Source organism: Aythya ferina (genome assembly GCF_964211825.1).
Source record: "Aythya ferina genome assembly, chromosome: 10".
Lineage (NCBI taxonomy): Eukaryota > Metazoa > Chordata > Aves > Anseriformes > Anatidae > Aythya > Aythya ferina.
The window spans coordinates 19,891,202-19,910,581 of NC_140306.1; the positions used below are offsets into that span (position 1 = coordinate 19,891,202).

Here is a 19,380-nt window from a genome sequence, read left to right on the forward strand (position 1 = left end):
GAGCTACTAGTATCATGGGAGAAAGCAGATCTTATATAAGGAGACAAAGCACATGTGTCTGCCGGGAAAAATGAGAGAAGAGAGAGACACTGAGACAAGATCTCCCTGGTGCCACTGTTGTTCAAGGGAACCAGTGTGGCAGAGACTGCAAGTCAATTAAGGAAAAAAAAAAAATGGGATGAGGAACAAAACTAAAGGCTGCAAGAACCAGGAGCTGGAAGAAGAGACGGGATCCTATAGCTATAAGCCCACATTGCCCTTCAGATATGAATTGGCGGCCAGCTGTCCTCATTCTCTTTGTGTGGTAATTGCTTTCAACGTCTCAGCTCTTGCCTGTCTCCAAGGTAAAGACCAAAAAGCACGGCCTCCAGCAGCCCTGTGATAGCAGTCCTTAAGAATATCACACATTAACCAAACCTAGATAACCAGAATAAGTTAATAATATCTCTCGCTGTCACAGACACAAGTCTATTCCAGACCGTATTTCAGTCTTAAGTCTTCATATAGGACAGAGAAATCCTAGCTGGGACAAGGAACAGTGCAGTTTTAAACTTACCTGGATATTAGAACTACACTTTGGTCTAGTTTTCACACACAGACAGACCACTTCTTGACCTTCTTCCAGCTGCAGCGACAGCTACAGAAGAGAAAATGGATGACCAGCCTCAAGTCTTAGCAAGTAAACACATACCAGATTGAAGTATCATGTGTTATTTGAAAACAATACCCAACTTGAATAGTTGTCATTTACCCAAGGGAAAACTAAACAGTTAAAAGTTCCCTTCAACACTAAGTCTAAATAGCCCAGCATTACACTGGACCCTCAAAACATCTAACTACCTCAGAAGAACAAACAATAGGATTTTGACTTAATTTTTATTTTTTTAATGAGAGATACATTTTGCAGTTACACATTGAGAGTGTTTGTGTAATTTTATCTAACCAAATACACCACTGCAAAGTATCACATTCTTGGCATGTGGATAGAGTTGACTGCTCTACCACTCTCCCCAGGACTGAACAAGACACACTCCCCTTGTGCAATGTTTGGTGCAATGGCCTGGATGCTGAAGTTGCTGCCAACAGATGACCAGCGTCTAACAACATTAGATATGCTAAGAGACATGTGTTACATGTAGGCGGAGAGCAGGCCTGGAGAGAAACCAGACCCCAGATATGCCATCCATATTTAATGCAGCCACATGCCAGTGACACGGGAGACACTGCAATGTTCACAGTGCCATGGAGTGCATACAGCTATGCCTCTGTGTTCAGATCATTTGTTGGTGTAGCACATCTACATCCACACATGGCCCATTATGTGGCACATGGAAGATATAATTGCTCTAAAGCACACTTTCCCAAATTTCAAAAAACAAGCAAGAGTTCATAACAAAGAGCAAGTCAGGACTGCAGTAAGTTTTAAAGCCACGTTCTTCAGACGTGCCTTTTGATTTCTCCTTCTGCCTTTCAGAATCAAACACATGGCTCTTCCTAAGGGCACACTCAATAGCACACTGCTTATCCCACCTATTTTTCTTGGATATTGTTACATTTGTTTTCTTTGCATTCACTGCTGCTGCTGCCCTGCTGTTCAATCTCAAAGAAAATTCCTATATATAACTCATTTGTGAAGCGCAATTAATTCAGAAACAAATTGCCATCTAAACTCAGTATTGAGAGAAGCAGAGAGCCTTATTTTGTGCTCAGTGACATACTGGAGCAGATCAATTTTAAGACTTCAAGGAATATTTCTCTGTCTACCCAAGACTTTATTCCAAATTCAGAGCTGGATTTTGAGCCAACTGAGAAGGAGCACTCTATTTGTTGCATTAGGAATCGATACTGTTTTCAGGAACATGAAGACCTCAAATTTAAGGAAAGTATTCTAGCCATACTCAAATTCCTCAAATGTAACTTTTCCATTACGGTGCTTTTCTGCATACTGAGAAGCAAAAGTAGCAGCGATTTCATGACAGTGGATGAGTGAGTCCAGTTGGAAACCATTACAGTTACGCTCTGCTACAGTATCAGTTCCCAAGGCAGTATGGAGACTGGTCTTACAAAACAACGGGAAAAGTTAATCCCATACTGTAACACTGGAGAGCATTCATGTGCACACAGACACCAAATAGTGGCCTAGCTTTAGACCCTTATTGAACCAAGACATAATGGAACAAAGCTCAGATCTGGACGAGCTCCTCATCTTGTGGAGGCTGTATTCCCTTGCACATCAGTGCTTACTGAAGATTAAGGCACATTCTTCATAAAGCCTAATACTGTGTGCAGTAAGGCAAAGCTAATACATGACTAACACAGCGTGGCACCATGTAACAAAGAGTAGCCCAGGGCAAGAGATATACCTCCATAAAACCATCTATTTCTACAGACACAAGCTTGTCACAGAGGAGAACAAGGACAGCAGAATGAGAAAATACATTCCTTATGAAGCACACACAGAAATACTGTGTCAACTTTAGTACTATTTCAGGCCTATTGTGAGTACGTACAGGACAGGCCTGTTCTGAAAATAAGGCTAATCACACAGCAACACTGATGAAGGGGAGGCAGAGCATACCACAGGCTGATAGACGTTCTTTGAGGCTGGTTTTCAGTCCCAGAGCAAGGACCTTGAAACCAAACACACGCCCCACAGGGGCTTCACCAGCCCCAAAGCCTCCCCAGATGAGCCAGCCTCCACAAGCCATGCCCCAGCTGCAGCCCCCACACCGTAGGGGTATGAAAGGAATGAATGCCTTACTGTGTTCATACAAACCCGAACAATGGCAAGGTCAGAGGGAATATCAGACCAATTTTGACGTTAACAGGCTCTGTGTCATGCTAAAAAGGTCCTTTTCCTTCACTCCCAATAACTCATTTATATTTTGGGGCACTTGGCCATACAGGCTAGATTAGAGCAACCAGCTACAAACCACTACAGTAGGTAACAAAGATCCACCCGGCTTTCATTCAAAGCAGATATTAGCAGCACTCTCCCACTGTTACATTTCTTCTTGTACTCCTGCTGCTTGGTTTATACTTGTTTCCCAAGTCAAACAAACAGGCAGTGAGGGATCTTTAGAGAAACCTCTCCTCCTCATCTCCTGTAAAGATAATATATATGATCAACCTGATTTACTAGTAAATCCTAATTACCAAGGGGAAGGAGATGGATGTCTCAACCATGAAACTAGCTGGAATACTATGATCTCTCAACCCTGCCACGTATCCATGAAACATAGCACATTTTGACAGGACAGACTTCCTCCAAACTGCCAGGTCATGCCTATGTTCAAGCCTGGCAGCCCTGATGCACAGCCAGCATCCCAGCCCTCAGAGGCAGCTCACCTTCCTAAAAATCAGGAAGGAGGAGTCAGAAGCTAAGATCCAAACTTCCAGCCTGGCTCTGCTGCACACAGACAGTTCTGGGTACAGTTTCTCTCCAAGTCACCACTATACTCTCCTCCGCTGGGGACACAGGAGGACAGGAAAGTATGATCAAACATAGTCAGCATTAATCCAGGATTACTCCAGCAAAATATATTTTTTCCTACTCCAGAACCCCACAGAAGTTAAACACAGTTTGTAAGGACAAAGGGTAAAACAATGCAGAATGCAAGGGGGGGGGGGGGGGGGGAAATGACACTTCAAAACTCCTGCAAATAAAAGTTACTAGTAGAATCACTGGAGGAAAAAAAAAAAAAAAAAAAAAAAAAAGAAAAGAAAAGAAAAAAAAAAAGTGTGGGAATAAACCTATAAAGCCTGCTTGCTAAAGGCCAGACGCTGACAGAAGACGACCCATCTCTGCATTCCTTTCCTAAGAGGTAAGGCTGCAAGTGTCACAGCAGTCAGCATTCCTTCAGTCCTCCCGAAATCCAGTCAAGCAACTAATATATCTCACATGCTCCGCTTGCTAAAAACTAGATTCAGCTACTTAATCCTTCAGCAAGTATTCACTGCCTAAAAATAAACTGGGGAGTGGGTGGAATCATAAAAATGAGTTCAATCTTTAGAACTGTATCCAAAACTATGGGGTATTTTGTTAAGCACAATATGTAATTAAAAAAAAAAATACATATATATATATAAGTAGAACAAGAAGCAGAGTAACAGAATCACAGAATAGTTGAGACTGGAAGGGATCCCTGGAGATCATGTAGTCCAACCCTCCCTCCCCATGCTTGAAGTAGGGGCAGCTAGAGCAGGTTGCTCCAGACAGCATCCAGTTGGGTTCAAATGGCTCCAAAGATGGAGACCCCACCACCTCCGAGCCAAGAAAAGAAACTTAGAAAATAAGTTAAGCATGGCACGTTGGGTTTGTGGTTAATTATGTATGTGCTTTGGTTCAGTCTTTATTTTTTATGGACTGTTCTGTAGCAACACAAATACACTAGAGGCTGGAGCTAAACAACTCCATAGCTGGAATTATTCCAAGTGACTCAAATGTGCTCTTAAAATATTTCTATGATTACTGAAGGATCTTAGAACAAGACTTCATTGTAACTGGGCGGCATGGGGGAGTGTTTAAAAACACCCCCACTCCCCAAACACCGCTCTAATTTAGCCAGCTAAGTGCAAGCAGTCTCATTTCCCAGAGCTTACTTTGGATACTTTGGCTTCAGCCCACCTTTAAATAGCTTCCTGAACTGGACTCTCCATAAAGAACATAGACTGCACTCATGCAAAAAGCACTAATTACCCTTAAAAGAAGAAACTACAAAAATAGCTGCCTTGTATTTCACCTATTGTGTCTCAGTCAAATGTGACTGAAATGAAGCCAGGGGCAAAGCTGCAGGTGGGAGCAAGTAGATGTCATACTTGAAACCCTCGCACACATGCATGTTCCTACCACAGATTTCTTTTCCTAAGCATGTCCTGAGCCCTTTCCACCCATCCTAGCCCACAACCATTGCATGGTGAACCTCACGTATCCTCCCTCCCAAGAGGTGCCTGCTTGCTGCTGTGTGGAACAGGCCCTGCACCGCTGCCACGGCACCCAGCATGCCACCCCTGAGAAACCACCCCACAACCACATACGCTCAAGCATCAAGTGATTTATGTGCAAATCTGCTGTAAGGTCAGAGCCAGCAGGCCACCACTGACAAACTTACCTGTCTTGCATGGATAAACTTCCATTTGAAGTTGGCTTTGAGCTAGTTGCAAGTCAGAGAGAGTGCTCTGCCTAGAGGTTACTTACCCTGGGGAGATCACCACTCCTACCCGCGGTCACCATGCCCTACACATAGCAACCTGGGACAGGCTCACCATCTTCCTTTTACCCTAGCTGTCTATATAGTTGTACGTGTGGCAGTGCCATAATATTAACACAGAGCATACAGAAATGACAGTGTAATGGTTACTTTTATATATATAAATATATATAGGCACATGCACAAATATATACGTACACACAGCTATACACACACACACAAACCCTAATGAATACAACAGTTACACATAGTGATGCCTGATGTTTTAAGAGAAATATGACATGTTTGTAACAGAGTGTAACATTAAATTTCAAATAAAATTCCTAGTATCTTATATTTTATTCTAAGCCTTCACTTTTGAAGATCTCTCAGTAGAAATCCTTCATGAGAAAAGAAAGAAGAAACTTTAGGTTATATAAAGTACTCTGCTCTCCAACTTCAGTGATTTCATAATCAACAATAGCAAAAAAAAAAAAAAAAATCCAACCCCCTGTGGGGTTAGAAGGGAACATATGACCTAAGAGGCAGGAGGCTGGAGTTGGCTGGAGCCTGCTGAGCCAAGCAGCTGCAGTTTCTCTTGGTAGGGTGGGAGTAAGGAGCATCGACAGAGCTACCTGCCACCCACCCAGGGTCCAGCTCAGGTCCTCCCCACCCTCAGAAGCTCCCTTTCCTTTTCCAGTCAGTTAAGGCTGTGGCTCTTTCACACACACTACATGTAGGGAAGGACAGGAAGGTGAGAGAGAACACATTTGTTGAAAAAAAAGTGTTTCCTTTAATCTTCTGAAACCAAAGAAATTTTGAGACTGAATTACCAAAAGGATGCATATTAAATTAGGAAATTGAATTCAACAGCCATAACCAGAGGGGATCTGAATGAAAGAGCCAGACACTTGTGAAAAGGCAAGCATGCAGACTAAAAGCCAGACGATGAGAGGCAGCTCTAGAACGACCCAACTCCATTTGGGAAAGATGACTTCAAAAAGCCTTTCACAGATCCATTGAATCTCTCAAGGAAAAGTTACTCAGAAAGCAGAAACTATATCTGTACAGACATCCTTTAAAAAAAAAAAAATCTAGAAGAGGAAAAAGAAAGAGGAAGCAAAAGCTATCAGACAAGGCTGAACCATTCTCCATCAGCCCAGCTCCAGGAAGGAGGTTTCTGATGAGCACAGGACTGGGCAGCCATGGGGAATGTTTTCTACATGCTCACTGTAACCTAGGTTTTAAAGTTAAAAGTTCAGTGCCTAGCTAATGGCTCATTTTCCCCTTCTTACCCTTCTCCCCCCAACTCAACTGGCAGCTGCCAAAGTCTACATAAGAGACTGATTTAGACATCCTTTCATTATACATAAAGAAGTCAGTAATCATAAACATCCCTCAAAATGCATTCTGAAAAAAAAAAAAAAAAAAAAAAAAAAAAGCATACAATGCAGGTCTTTTCTTCTTGTGTTTAGCTACTGTATAAAAAAAAAAAAAAAACTCATTTTTTTCAGACTTCTCATAATGCTAGAATTCACCAGATTTCACTGGACACGTGCGTATGTACACAGAGAAGAAACAAAAACACAGGTGGCTGCCTCCTGCTGCTTGCCACCCAATACACATTTATGCTTTATTAACTTCCAGTGTCAAATACAAATTGATATGGTGTTCGTTGTGTGTTGTGGGGAAATTTGTATTTATATTGAGTAGGTCTGATGTGTTCAAAAAGATTTCTTAATGCAATTGAGCAGGGTCACATGGAATTAGCCAAGTCCATCCACTTGGTATGTAATTGTCTGCACTGCACCACAAGTGTGAGAGAAAGGGCTCATCCCGTGGACTGCTTTTAAGGGAGTTTTATCAAGAATTGATTAAGTACATAAGTTTCACTTGAAAATAACTTTTAGAATTTCAGGGTGTACTTCCTTTCTCACGAGGGTAAAAAGAATTAGAAATTTAATCTCTAAACAGAACTAAAGGAATGAATTTTAATCCAAGATTAGTCTCTAGTAGTAATACATAAAATCTAAAATCCCTTTCCTTCAGCTTACTTTCTTACAAATTTAATGAGGAAACATCCTTAACAGACTCGTTGACACAGTAAAGAAAACTTGTGATGCTGTAAACTGAGGATATAAGAGGACAGTTCAAAAAAACAAAAACAACACAACTAAGCTTGCTCTTTCAAAAAGCAAACAAGATATTTCACTGCCACAAAGTTTTTGGCTGTTTCCACCCTTCCACTGCTTCAAATTTATTTAAAACAGCTGTGCTCACAGAACAGCCATCTCCATTTCCTGCCCATTAAAACACTCCCAACCCATTTTAAATAAATGGAGGGAGAAAAACAAGACAAAAATCTGATACTGCAACTGCAGAATGAAATCCAAGCATTTCCGAGGGCGTCTCTTGCCTTCTGGGCTGCAACATGCTGGCTCTCCCACCAAACACCGAGCCCCAGCTCCAAGGAAATGCTAGCAAATGACTTCCCTCTCGTCAGGGAAGAAAGGTCACTGCTGTCCTGGTCATTAGATTTCAGGGTCCGCCTGCATTCCCATTAAACCTCCCATTTGGTAAGTAACTGGAGCACAACACAGACTATACTTTTTTGCTGATTTTAGAAAAGTTGCTAAAAAGGCTCTTTGAAAGCATGAGCCTTAACTCACATTAAACTCAAAGCAGCTCCAGAGTTAAGGGCATGATTTGTTGTATGTATTTGTTTATGTTAAGGGGTTAGCAGTACAAACATCTGCACAAGGTTAGATGCTCAGTTAGCACTTCATACATGCGAGTCCAAAACTGTATGAGGAGTATCAGAGGTCTTAAAGTATTTGGCATTTAAAACCCAGCTACCGGAGTCATGGAATTTTTGCTGTTCCAGAGATAAGGGGAAAATGCTGGGGCAGGTCAGGGATTTCCTAGCCTTTGTCATTGCACAAAAGAGACAAATCAACCTAATTCTCAATTTCTCCTGCCTCTACCTCCAGCTCTGAAAGACTGCAGGCATGTATATACATATTTTTTTTTTAATTATTTTTTTTTAAGGCACAATTCCTGATGTCTTGACATTTAACTCTTGCAATACTGCCAATATATATTCAGTGCACAAAGCCAAGATTTCGCCTATTTAGGCCACAGCAGCAGCTTTCTCTCTCTTGAATAGGTCTCCAATAGGAGTTAGGGCAGATATCTCCTCTGTGCATCCAGTGCAAGTCCAGCACATGGCAGAAGACAGACCTTGAATGTTTTATGTCCCTCTCACTTAAGTTAGCTTTTCTGGCAATACTGTCATAACTCACATATGAGTCAGTCATATCAGAATGGTCTCTAACCCCACTGAACTCCCACAGGCTGAATAATCAGATGTGAGAAATATCTTATTAATTAGGACAATAAATTACAATTCTTCCCTCCTCAGCTCTATGCAAGCTTTGCAGTTGATGGGAGGGGACAGACAAATGTCTTCCTGCCCACCCGAAACAGCTCTGAACGCCAAAGTGCCAAGAAGAACACAACCATTATCTCCTAGTGTAAACAGACTAAAAAAGTTATACGATGTTTGCTAAACTGATTGTGGATTGAATCAATGACACAGCAACCCAAGAAGCATAGAAGCATTAAGGTTGGAAAAGACCTCCAAGATGATCTGGTCCAACCAAAGTTTATATTTGAAAGAAAAATCTTATCAAAACTATGGAAGGAAAGAAATTGTGATGCAAAACTCAAAAGAAATCCAATGTAATGCTCCGAATTGCAATCCACTTCACCTGCCTTCTTTTTCTCATCAGAAAAGGAAGACCACAAGCAATGCTGAATAAACCTGCCTTAGCAAGGGGATATTCCGATTTAACAAAATGTTGGTGTTTTCATGCACTTGGAGTTAACTCATTTGCACTATTTAAATGCAGATTTAGTGTAGCTACACAGTATGCTAAGGATCCCACTTCCACACTATACTTACTTGTTATGTACACAGAAGACAGATTTTTACATGACAGGATCTCATTCATCTTGAAAGCCAGCCAGCCATTCAAATTTAAAAACAACCATCCATATTGTTATGAAAGACCAGAGAGCTGGCTGACAAAAGCTAGAGCAGTCAGATTTATTTAAGATTACAAAGCTTATCATTCCATTGTAGCTGGGAGAAAAGAAAATCAGGGTCTTTTTCTGGAGGACAAGGCCAGGACAAAGCCTCCTTAAAGTACTGACGCTGCAGAGGGTGGACAAAGGCTTGCATTTTCTTACACATTTCGTCACACTAAATATGTCGCTGTATTCAAAATGCAAATGCTTTTTTAAAAGCCTCTGCCTACCACTACAGCTGTAAGATGTAGGAGAATATATCCCAATAGTGTTGAGTGACAGAATGAAAACCATTACTGAGCGTGTAAAATAGATTTCTGCAATGAGAAATGCCAAAGATTGAAGCCAAAAATGTTGGAAGAAGAAAAAAGAACCATGAAGAACAACAGGTATTTGAGGAAGGGAGAAAAATGACACCTCTTGTTGTAGGTCAAGCCTCACTGTTATTGACATTACAGCCATCAAACTATGTACATTTCTATAAGTCTGAAGGGGACAAGAAAATCTGACCTGGAAATGAAGAAATCAATTCCTGTTCCTCACTCCAAGAGAGCTGATTTGTGTTATATATATAAACCTGATTTTTAAACAGTGGAGAAAGCTTGTGTTTAACCATTTCTTGGTCAAAAATCAAATACTTGATAAAAGTGTCACCAGAATGAGCCAAGGGGAAATGCTTACGTAGCTGCTGAACACAGTGAATCAAAGACACATATCAGGCTGGACCCTTATTCACACAGATACAGGCTTCAGGAAGTTACTGGATTAAACTGTGCCATGGAAAAGTTTAAATCGTGAATGCTGCTGAATGGTTCCATCTAAACCAGAGATCAACTTTTTTTTTTTTAGGAAAGTAAGTTTTGGCAAAATGATCTTTCTTCTTTTGACAGAACGTTCCAAAGCTGAGGGCACATGCTACACGACTATTTTTTCTGCTCAGAGACTCTTGGGAATAGCTGTATTCACCCTACGATAGCTGATTCCTATTTTAAAGGCCAGAATGCCCTCTCCAAATGAAGTCAGAGCAAACCACAGAATAATCACATACTGCCTGCCCAAAAAACGTGTTCTTTCAACTTCCTTCCTGCCACCCCTGTGCCACGAGGTCCCACTCATGCACCAGCAGGGCACCCCAGCAGGCTGTGACGGGGCCACACTTCTCCCTGCATGCCTGCAGCCCTGCACGCAGGGAGCCTGGCAAAATCCCTGTGGGGCTGGAAACATGCAGTGCCCTTCTGCATGCGGCACAGCAAGCTCCCAACAAATGTCTTTCCTTGAGTATCTGAAAAATAAAAAGGGGTTTTGACCTCAAAAGGGTCCTGTTGACGCAACTAAGTCTGCACATAGGAAGTAACAAAACCTGGTTGGTTTGGGCAGGCTGGAGGGCAGTTAAAACATCTGTTTGGTCTGCAGTGATATTGGAGAAATAAGCTTGTTCATCCACTAAGCCAACACGCTGCTTTGCTTAGGAGCCAGTGCTAGACTACCAGGCAGTTCTGTTCAGCACCGACGCAGAGAGGCTTCCGACTGAATTTACAGCCATAATACTTCACTGCCTGCAGCGCAGCGCTCAGCTGCATGGCTTCACAGGCTCGCTAAGATCCAAGCCACACGTTGGCAGCAATTAAGGGGTAAAAACAAAGATTAAGGAGACAAAGGACTGCGGCATAGCGGCGGGGCGGGCCGTACAGCCCGCTGCAGCACACCGCCAGACACGCCAGTCATTTCTGCGGGAGCTACACAGGCCCTAATATGGAACGGCTGCTCCCATCCCAAGTGCCAAACATGGCCCTGGGACTGCAGGGAAACCTATTTCTGACTAGGCTTGGGTCAAAATCCCCAGTTCGGCCCACATCCACTCCAGCCACGTGGTTTGCTTGGTCAAGGACTTTCTGGGCACTCCCCCGAGTCTGCCTCGGCCTGCTTTGGCCTGCCTGCTGACAAGACGAGGGACAGAGGGCTTTTGGTCCTGTCAGGCCAGGGACAGAGGGCTTTTGGTCCTGTTGGCGGGCTTTTGGTCATGTTGGGCCAGGGATGGAGGGCTTTTGGTCCTGCCACCACCTGCAGCACAAGCCTAGGGCAAGCTGGGGACAGAGGCAGCATCTGCTGCATGGGGCGCATCCAACCGGGGTAGGTAGAAGAGCTGGGGAGAAAGGAGCAGAGGTAAGGCACGAGATGGAGAGAAGGAAGAAAAGGGCTGGAGAAAAGGGGAAATAATGAAGAGGCACCATTCTGCAGCTTCTCCACTTAAAAGCTGCTATTCTCCAAAATGGAGGCTCCTACGTTCATTTGGATGGCAAAATTTATTTATGTCACTTCCCTCTGCTAAGGCTTTTTGGATCATATTTCAAACCCATGTTATACTCCTCTGTTGCTCAGTTACAGATCTGAACAAACCATTCTCTGCAGTCTGCCAAACGCAGAGAAAGAAAGCGAATGAATGCCTGGAGGATGAATCACACTCTGGAAGTCATCTTATGGCCCCACACTGCTGCAGATTAGTCACAACCTCACATACAGTAGAGTGAAAGAGGAAATGGTGAATCCATTAACTCCAGGGCAGCACACAGCCCTGCTAACTGCTGTTCCCACCCCCTCGCCCCGCTCCTAGGAAAAACAGGCACTTCTCCAAATCATTAGAATTTTCTTTCAGGTTCGAAGAAATATGTTCCTAAATTCAAAGGGATATATTGGGTATTAATACCCCTGAAACTACAGAGTTTGTTCCAGCAGTTTTTGAAACAGCAAGCGAGAATTGTGATTTGAAACGTGTAAACTGCAGGGATCACCACAGCAGAGTCTAAAGAAAACCCCTGCGCAGCCGGACGCTGAGACTTTCAGTTTAGGTGCAGGATGTCTGACGCAGCAGGGCTGCACAAACATCCGCCCCCACCAACGGGATGTGCGGGCACACAGCAGGCAGTCTGGTAGCAGTGCCCACCAGAGCCCCTCCAGCTTCATTCAAGCCCTCAGCAAACCCACAGAAGAAATTTGCCCCTACAGCACCCGGGCAGAAGAGCTGCCAGCATGCGGTAGTTCACACAGCATTCCTCCTGCCAAAGCCGTCTGCATCTCGCTGTACGGGGAGGTGCCCCTGTCTTCACGCTCCCTGAACACCCAGCAGCCCCATCCCACAGCCCACCACCCCAAATCTGAAGAGCCTCAGCTCTGAAGTGCCCGTATCTGGAACTGCATGCCGATGGATGCCCAATTTGAGTGTCTAGTAGGAACAGCCTCTCTGGGTAAAGACAAAGTGCTGCAAGAGGGACCCACGAGCACCCTGCGGTACGGGTCATGCTATTCAGGCAGCAGTGTCACAGTGGAGCTCAGCATTAGACCAGCTGCAGGTGCTCCTCTCCATCCACCTGCTGCTGCTGTAACCCAGCCTCAGTGCTGCGGTACCTGCACCACCACTTGCAGCGCACGGGGGTCCCAAATCAGGGAACTGACCTAATCCGAAAGCAAAAGAAACCTGCTAACAAAAACATAAAAAGGGAAATTTGCCTCCGTTCCAGAGCACAGATCACTGCATCCGCCCCACCAGCACAGCCAACACTAGGCGCTGCCATGCTTCCAGGGAAAAGATATGCAGCAGATGGGACTACAGCTGCCAAACTTTTGTTCCGTGAAACCTTGAATTTAATCAAATGTAGAAAATTCAAAACAAACTTATGTTTGTTGGATGGTCAGGGACAGCCCTCATCCCTGGCCAAGGCACAGACAAGCATAAAAAAAAAAAAGAAACAGCACAGTTCAAGTCCCAGCTCTCAGCTGAGCCTACAGAAACTTAAGGAAAACCACTACTTCTGATTTTTATTTTTATTTTTTTAACTACTCTAACCAGCCACCCAAAGGTCTTAACTATTCTACCAAATATTTATCAATGTTCTATTAAATAGTACGAAGTGCATTTTGTAGGAAAAAGCACAAGAAGAAAGTTAGGCATCTCTATGAGGAAATCATTACTTCACTTCTAGAATAACATAATCTTTCTGATTTTTAACAAGGCAAATGAAGCAGCATTGGCAAAGAAAATTAAGTTAAAAACACAAAGACTTACAGGTTACTATTTCCAGTACAGCAGGTAAAACTGGAATGTTTCACTGTTCAGGTTTGTTTTCACAAAAATACAGATATGCAAGAAAGGTAGCTTTTCCAAAACACAGTAGCAGGTGTCCACACTGCTCCAGACGTCAGATTAAATTACAGGTGGCTGTATTCTTAATATAATCCAATCATAATTTATCAAAATATAAGTATTTTAGTTTCCTTGGGGGCTGCTGACCCCCCCCCACAGGTTTGTCCTGCTTCAGACCAGAGACATCAATTCCATCCTCTCCTTACATTTTAAGCGTGGCAGGTGTTAGAGTCTGTCCAAGTAATAACCACCATTAAATCCATACGAGAAGTTCACAGAAGTCTAAGTATTTTCTATCAGCACGTGCAAAACTGATCAGTTCCCCAACAACTTGTAGCTGTCCTTTTTTTATTCTACACTTACATACGTACAACCAGAAACAACTTTGGCCTAACAAGGTCTATCTGGGAAAACCAAACCAAACCAGCACACACTTCCCTTATTTTACACACTAACTCCTTTGATTTAACAGTGGTAGATGGCCGGGTGTAACGTCAAACACCAATAGGGTCCTTCCCTTTCAACAGGAATCAACATGACCTCTGAATATTTGTCAGGAGGAGGATGCAGACGTGTACCTAAGGCCTTAGGGGTATTACTACCAAACATCATTACCTACCGTGGAAAGACCTCGTGTCAAGCAAGTGCTGAACTACGGACACAGAGGGTTTAATCCCCGTCTGCCACTGGCTCGTTATGTGACTTTAACCTACCCATTTCTTTCCTCTGCCCTTATGTTCCATCACACAGAACGAGCATAGCAATACAGCAGCACAGTAGGTAAAATGCTTTGAAAGTAAAATCCAATAATGAGCTTTTATGTCAATAAGGCATTCGGCATTTTTCCCCAACAGGAAAGGGCATGATTTCTTCTCCCCTTCTGAATATACACAGTGCAAATGTTAAACCAGTCCTGCGTCCAAGTAACTGTTACATAGGTAAGTGAATTAACCAAAGCCAAACTTCCCTCCGTGATCAGATAGTGTACACTCCATTTGAGCAGTATATTCAAATAAGAGGCACCAATATTTCAGCCTGGGCATGTATCAGCTCACTAGCAGAACATGCCCCGCTTTATCTTAATGAGAAATGAGGCAGCTCAAGGTTTCACTTGCAGGCTGCCTGAGAGAAACATTCGGGCCTATCCAGGAGTCCTCTACAGAGGGTTCGTGTCACGCAGTGCAGTCAGTACGTAGTCCTGGAAGGCAAAAAGCAGAACCAAGAGCCGCTGCCACCCTACAGAGAACCGAACAGTCATGTGCAGCTCACTGCTCTCTCCCCTGGCATTCCGCAGTCACCTCAAATAACTTTTCATGTTAACTAAAGATTTGGTTAACACTTTCCCTTTGTCTTCCCCTCCCTAAAAAAAAAAAAAAATAATTAAAATGTAAAGTTATTTGGCATACTCTTCTGAATTGTTTAACATTTGCAGTACTTTCGTATTGGCTTGCCCATCACAGGTACACCTGGACACTCAGACAGCTACACAACACCCTTACCGTGCACCTGCTTCTGTTACTGGGTGCATTTGATGCTCTCAAGAGCACAACTTCAAGACACCACATGAAAAAGAAAAAAGCGTAAGGGAAACAAAAAAACAAACAAAAAGGCAGGCTATATTTTGATTAAGCCCAAATGATATCAGAGACAACAACAGGATGCTAGTTTTATTGCTGCTCTTCTTTCATTTGTAAGCTTTGCCACCCACCTCTCCCCCTGAAAGCACAAAGGAGGCCTTGTCCTTAGCTGTGATGTACTGACACCTGCTCTCAGGATTTAAGGACAGCCACAGTCTACTTGCACACTTCTACATTATTACAGAAATAAATAATTCATAATATAATCGTGTCCCTGCTTTCTGAAGGTTTAAATGCAAGTCTACCACCACCACAACATACACATCTAATCTGAAAGTACCTTTGGACAGCAGCCAGCTTCATATCTCACCCCACAGTTAGCCATAAATCTAACTGACATCTCAAAAGCAACTCAGAAGTACTGAACAAAGCAATAACACCTCTTCGAAGCCAGCCTTCCCAGCCACATTCTGCTGCAAATCACCAGGACGCCAACAGCCAAATTCCCACACCAAGAGCCGATCCTGCACACCTTCCCCACCAGCGTGGAAATTTTGGCTGGGGCAGGTAGGCAGCCCTGGCATTTGTACAATTAGCGCCAACACAGACAAAGGCTCACGGGATGCCTTCTGAGCTGAACACCGCCTGCGGAAACAACTCTTTGTTGCTTCATCTCCTAGCGGGGAGAAAAGGACGATCAAAACCCTAGGCATACAATGTGATGTAGTATTTCACTGGAAGCCAACATCCCATCTCTCTGAACTGGGAAATGTATTTTTAACCTGTGACATTTAATAAGATTTGATATTAATTTCATTTTACAAAGGTAAGGATGGGACCAAAATAGACAGTAAGTATACCTGGGAAGACAGCTTGCATTGTCTTTTCATTTGATATCTCAAATGAAAACTGTAGAAGAAACACAGCACAAATTACCCTGAGAGGGGTTATGTGAGATATAAGCCAGCACGTGAATAGATAAAAGGACAAATACGCTCTCCGAGGACCCCAACTAAAGAGTTTTGTGCGAAGCCTACGTGCAAGGAGAGGACAGCTCCCCAGTTTTATCACAATGATCTGAACTGCAAATACCATACGTACAAAGGTATCTTTGCAAAGTGGGGTACAGCAATGAGGATACCATGTGCACTTACCAGAGAGATAAAGCTGGGGAGTTACGGCTAGGAAGTTCTGCCACAATCAGACAGGGAGGAGAACCTGGCCAGAAAGCCGTGCAAGATCTGACAACCGCAGCCGAAAAGCCTGTACTCTCAACGAGCTACATTATAAAGTTCCAAAGTCCAGAGCTCATTTACCTAAGGTATGAATAGAGCCAGGACACGGGATGCTTCATAATATTAAACAAATTAAAGTATATCCAAATTTACAACAGCCAGCAGGACAGGAAACTTTGATAGCACTCAGCATAACATGGCCTTGTGCTACCCAGCTCTCTAGATGCAGTGGGGGAACAGAACAAGAATTTAAGAGACTGGAATTCTTTTTTAAAGGCTGCATAAAGTCATGATAAGAAGGGACAGAAAGCACCCCTTTTCCAGTCAGACACCCCACCTGCAATTCCCCTGCTTTCCCCAGGAGCAACCTCGTCTAACCCAAGGTGAAAGCCCTTCGAACTGGGGCTTGCTCTGTGGCAAGCCTCGTGTGCAAGGCTCCTCTAAACATGCCTGAGAAAAGCAAGAAGTTGCATAAACAAAAAAGAAGATAAACTCCTCCTCTGAGAACATGCCTCATGCATCTGCTAAAGGTTTACAAGATCTAATGAAGACCAGATTCCTCTGCAGCATCACAAGAGAGCTAGAGGAGCAATGTTTTTCTCCCTGTGTAGGATGACTAGCAGAGTCCTCAAACCGTTCCCAGAATTGTTTGCCTCCCAGGTTTTGACTTAATTACAACAGGACATGCACACACAAAGCAAATCTTCCAGAATATTAAAAGCAAAAAGGGATGAATCATTGCTGATCCTGACTTTTTTTTTTTCCTCCCCAAAATCTCTCTTACAAGCCTCTGAAATGCTGTAGCCCAAAAAGAACAAAACCAAGTTATCTTCAACCCTTCTCCCACCTGAAGGACTACACACACAATGCCCACGCAGGCACAGCCCAGGGAGTGAAGTGCCACCTGTGGCTGGGACAACCCAGCTTCCACACGCGGGTCAGGTGCTGGCTTGCTGGATGAGGCTGGACCTGTCCGTTCGCCTCTCGCCCAGAGCCACATCTCCCCACCCCACCTACCAAACGTGTTTGCTGATTCCTCCCTCCCCTTAGCACAACCCCATCACTCTCCCCTCCTTTCCGATGCTGTTTCTAGTACCCTGGACTCCCAGGTGGCACGGCCGCTTCCCAGAGGTGGTCACACCAACACATCTGGGCACCCTGACACTCGAACAGTCAGAATTTAGCTGCTTTCAAGTGGCTTTGGCTACAGCAGTCCCTCAGTTCTGCCTGCATTTGGTTAACAAGTTTATAGCTATTTAATGCAAACTAATTAACCTCCTCTTCTTATACTTGTTTAACATAATAAAAGCAAAATAAAGCCCCATTTAGAAGACCAAAAGACACACAGGATGCAGGAAGTGAGGGCGTTCACAAGTTCAGCTGAATTTCTGCAAATCCATCTGTATTTACTTCCCCTTTGAAATACTGTATTGCAATGTGACATCCATTTCCATCTGACATGAGACGTACCAAAGACCAAGAGGACATAGGCTGCACCAGTCAAATAAATCCACATGCATTTACATCTCAGGCTGTATCAGATATTTTGCAAATAAGGCGAGGCCTAAGTCAACTCAAAAGCAGCACATGGTTTGCCTGCATAGAAGCAGTCACCAAAATAACCAAGAGCTTAGGCAGACAAACGTGTTCCCGTGGGACTCAGGGCACGGCAGACTGGCAGGACATCATCTACCCTCACAAGGAGAGGTAACCGTGGGTCTGCATGTCCCGACATGGCAGTGCCACTCCATGCAAGGACCCTTCCTGCGGTGGTGCACTTCTGATCTTGCATCAGGAAAACACAGGCATCAGTCGACGCGGTAAAACATAGCACCTCTTCCGACAAAGCTTACTTCATTGCAAGGATTAGATGTCATCTGGGGTTTCTTTAAAAACAAAATTCAAGTAGAATTGCACCGAAGCAGAGCTATGTGAACCAAAGCCCGCTGTATTATTCTCACGGTAGCCGGCGTCAAGTCGTTAGGGGAGAACCCTCACACTGGTGTCAGGCCAGCACAGGAGCAGGTCCGTGACAACCCCTGCCTCGTGCTGCGCTCGGGAGATGCGACCCAGGGCGCCCGTCAGTGCCCCCTGCTCGCCCCGTGCCCCCCCTGCTCCGAGGCGCTGCAGCAGCCGGCGGGGGCACACAGCGGGCCCCGCACGCCCCGCTCGCTGTGGGGGCGCCCAGAGCAGGCGGGGGGCTCCCCTGCAGCGCGGCCCCAGCGCTGACCCCCCGCCAGCTGCTGGGGCCGGCCAACACCCCGCGAGGGGCGGCGAAGCGTCCCCGCGACCCCGGCTCCCCAGCCCCCCCCGGGCCCGTCCCGGAGTCCCCCGGCCGCCCACCTCCTTGAGCTGCTCCATCTCGGCGCGGATGGTCTCGTACTCGAGCTCCAGCTCCTCGTACTGCTGCTTCAGCTGCTGCTTCTCCTCCAGCACGGCCAGCCCGTACTCGGCCGCCTGGATCTTCTGGCGGGTGGTCTCGCCCAGCTCGTGGCAGAGCCGCTTCACCTCGCTGCGCAGCCACTCGGGCTCCGACTCCATCACCAGCCGCCCGTACTCCTCCTCCTCCTCCGCGCCCAGCGACATGTCGGCTCCCCGCGACATGTCGGCAGCCGCCGCCGGCGATCGCCTCCCCGCTCCTAGCAGCCGCGGCCGGCCATGGCCCCCCCGCCGCCGGCAGAGCCCCCCCGGGCGGCCATCCAGGGCCCAGCCGCCCCCCGCGCCCTGCCCGGCTCCGCTCCGCTCCGCGCCGCCGGCCCGGCCCCGAGCGCCCAGCGCAGTGAAATCATTCAAAAGGCACGGCCGGGCCGGCGCCCCGCGGCACGCTGGGGCTTGGAGTCCCCGCCCCGCGCCCGCCCCGCGGGGAGCGCCGCCCGCGGGACTACAGCCCCCACAGTGCACCGCGCGGGGCGGCGGCCGCCCCTCGCACGCGCGGCGCCCGGAGGGAGCGGAGCGGCCCCTGGCGGGCGCGGGGGGGACAGCGCCCGGGGACCCCGGGATGGAAGCTCCCGGGTGGGCGCCCCCGGGGCTGGGCCCGGGCCAGCTCCGGAGCTGGAGCCGGAGCCGAGCCACATCCCAGCCCCTCGGTGTGCCTGCTGAATGCAAGGCGCCGTCAAGGGCTAGCAGCTAGCGTTAGGTTAGCGGTTAGAGCT

At 45.7% G+C, this 19,380-nt stretch overlaps 1 protein-coding gene across 4 annotated transcripts in view; it reads right to left on the bottom strand.

The window, feature by feature from the left end:
• Nucleotides 1–18,922, bottom strand: part of BICD2 (BICD cargo adaptor 2) — an 87,154-nt gene extending 68,232 nt beyond the window's left edge. For 2 of the 4 annotated variants that reach the window (XM_084530925.1, XM_084530923.1), the window contains exon 1: nt 18,572–18,922. In XM_084530925.1, coding sequence (XP_084387051.1) covers nt 18,572–18,832 — 261 coding nt within the window. In that variant the 5' untranslated portion in view covers nt 18,833–18,922. The remainder of the gene's footprint in view (nt 1–18,571) is intronic. The other 2 variants (XM_084530926.1, XM_084530924.1) reach the window with 2 other exon arrangements.
• Nucleotides 18,923–19,380: the final 458 nt, after the last annotated feature.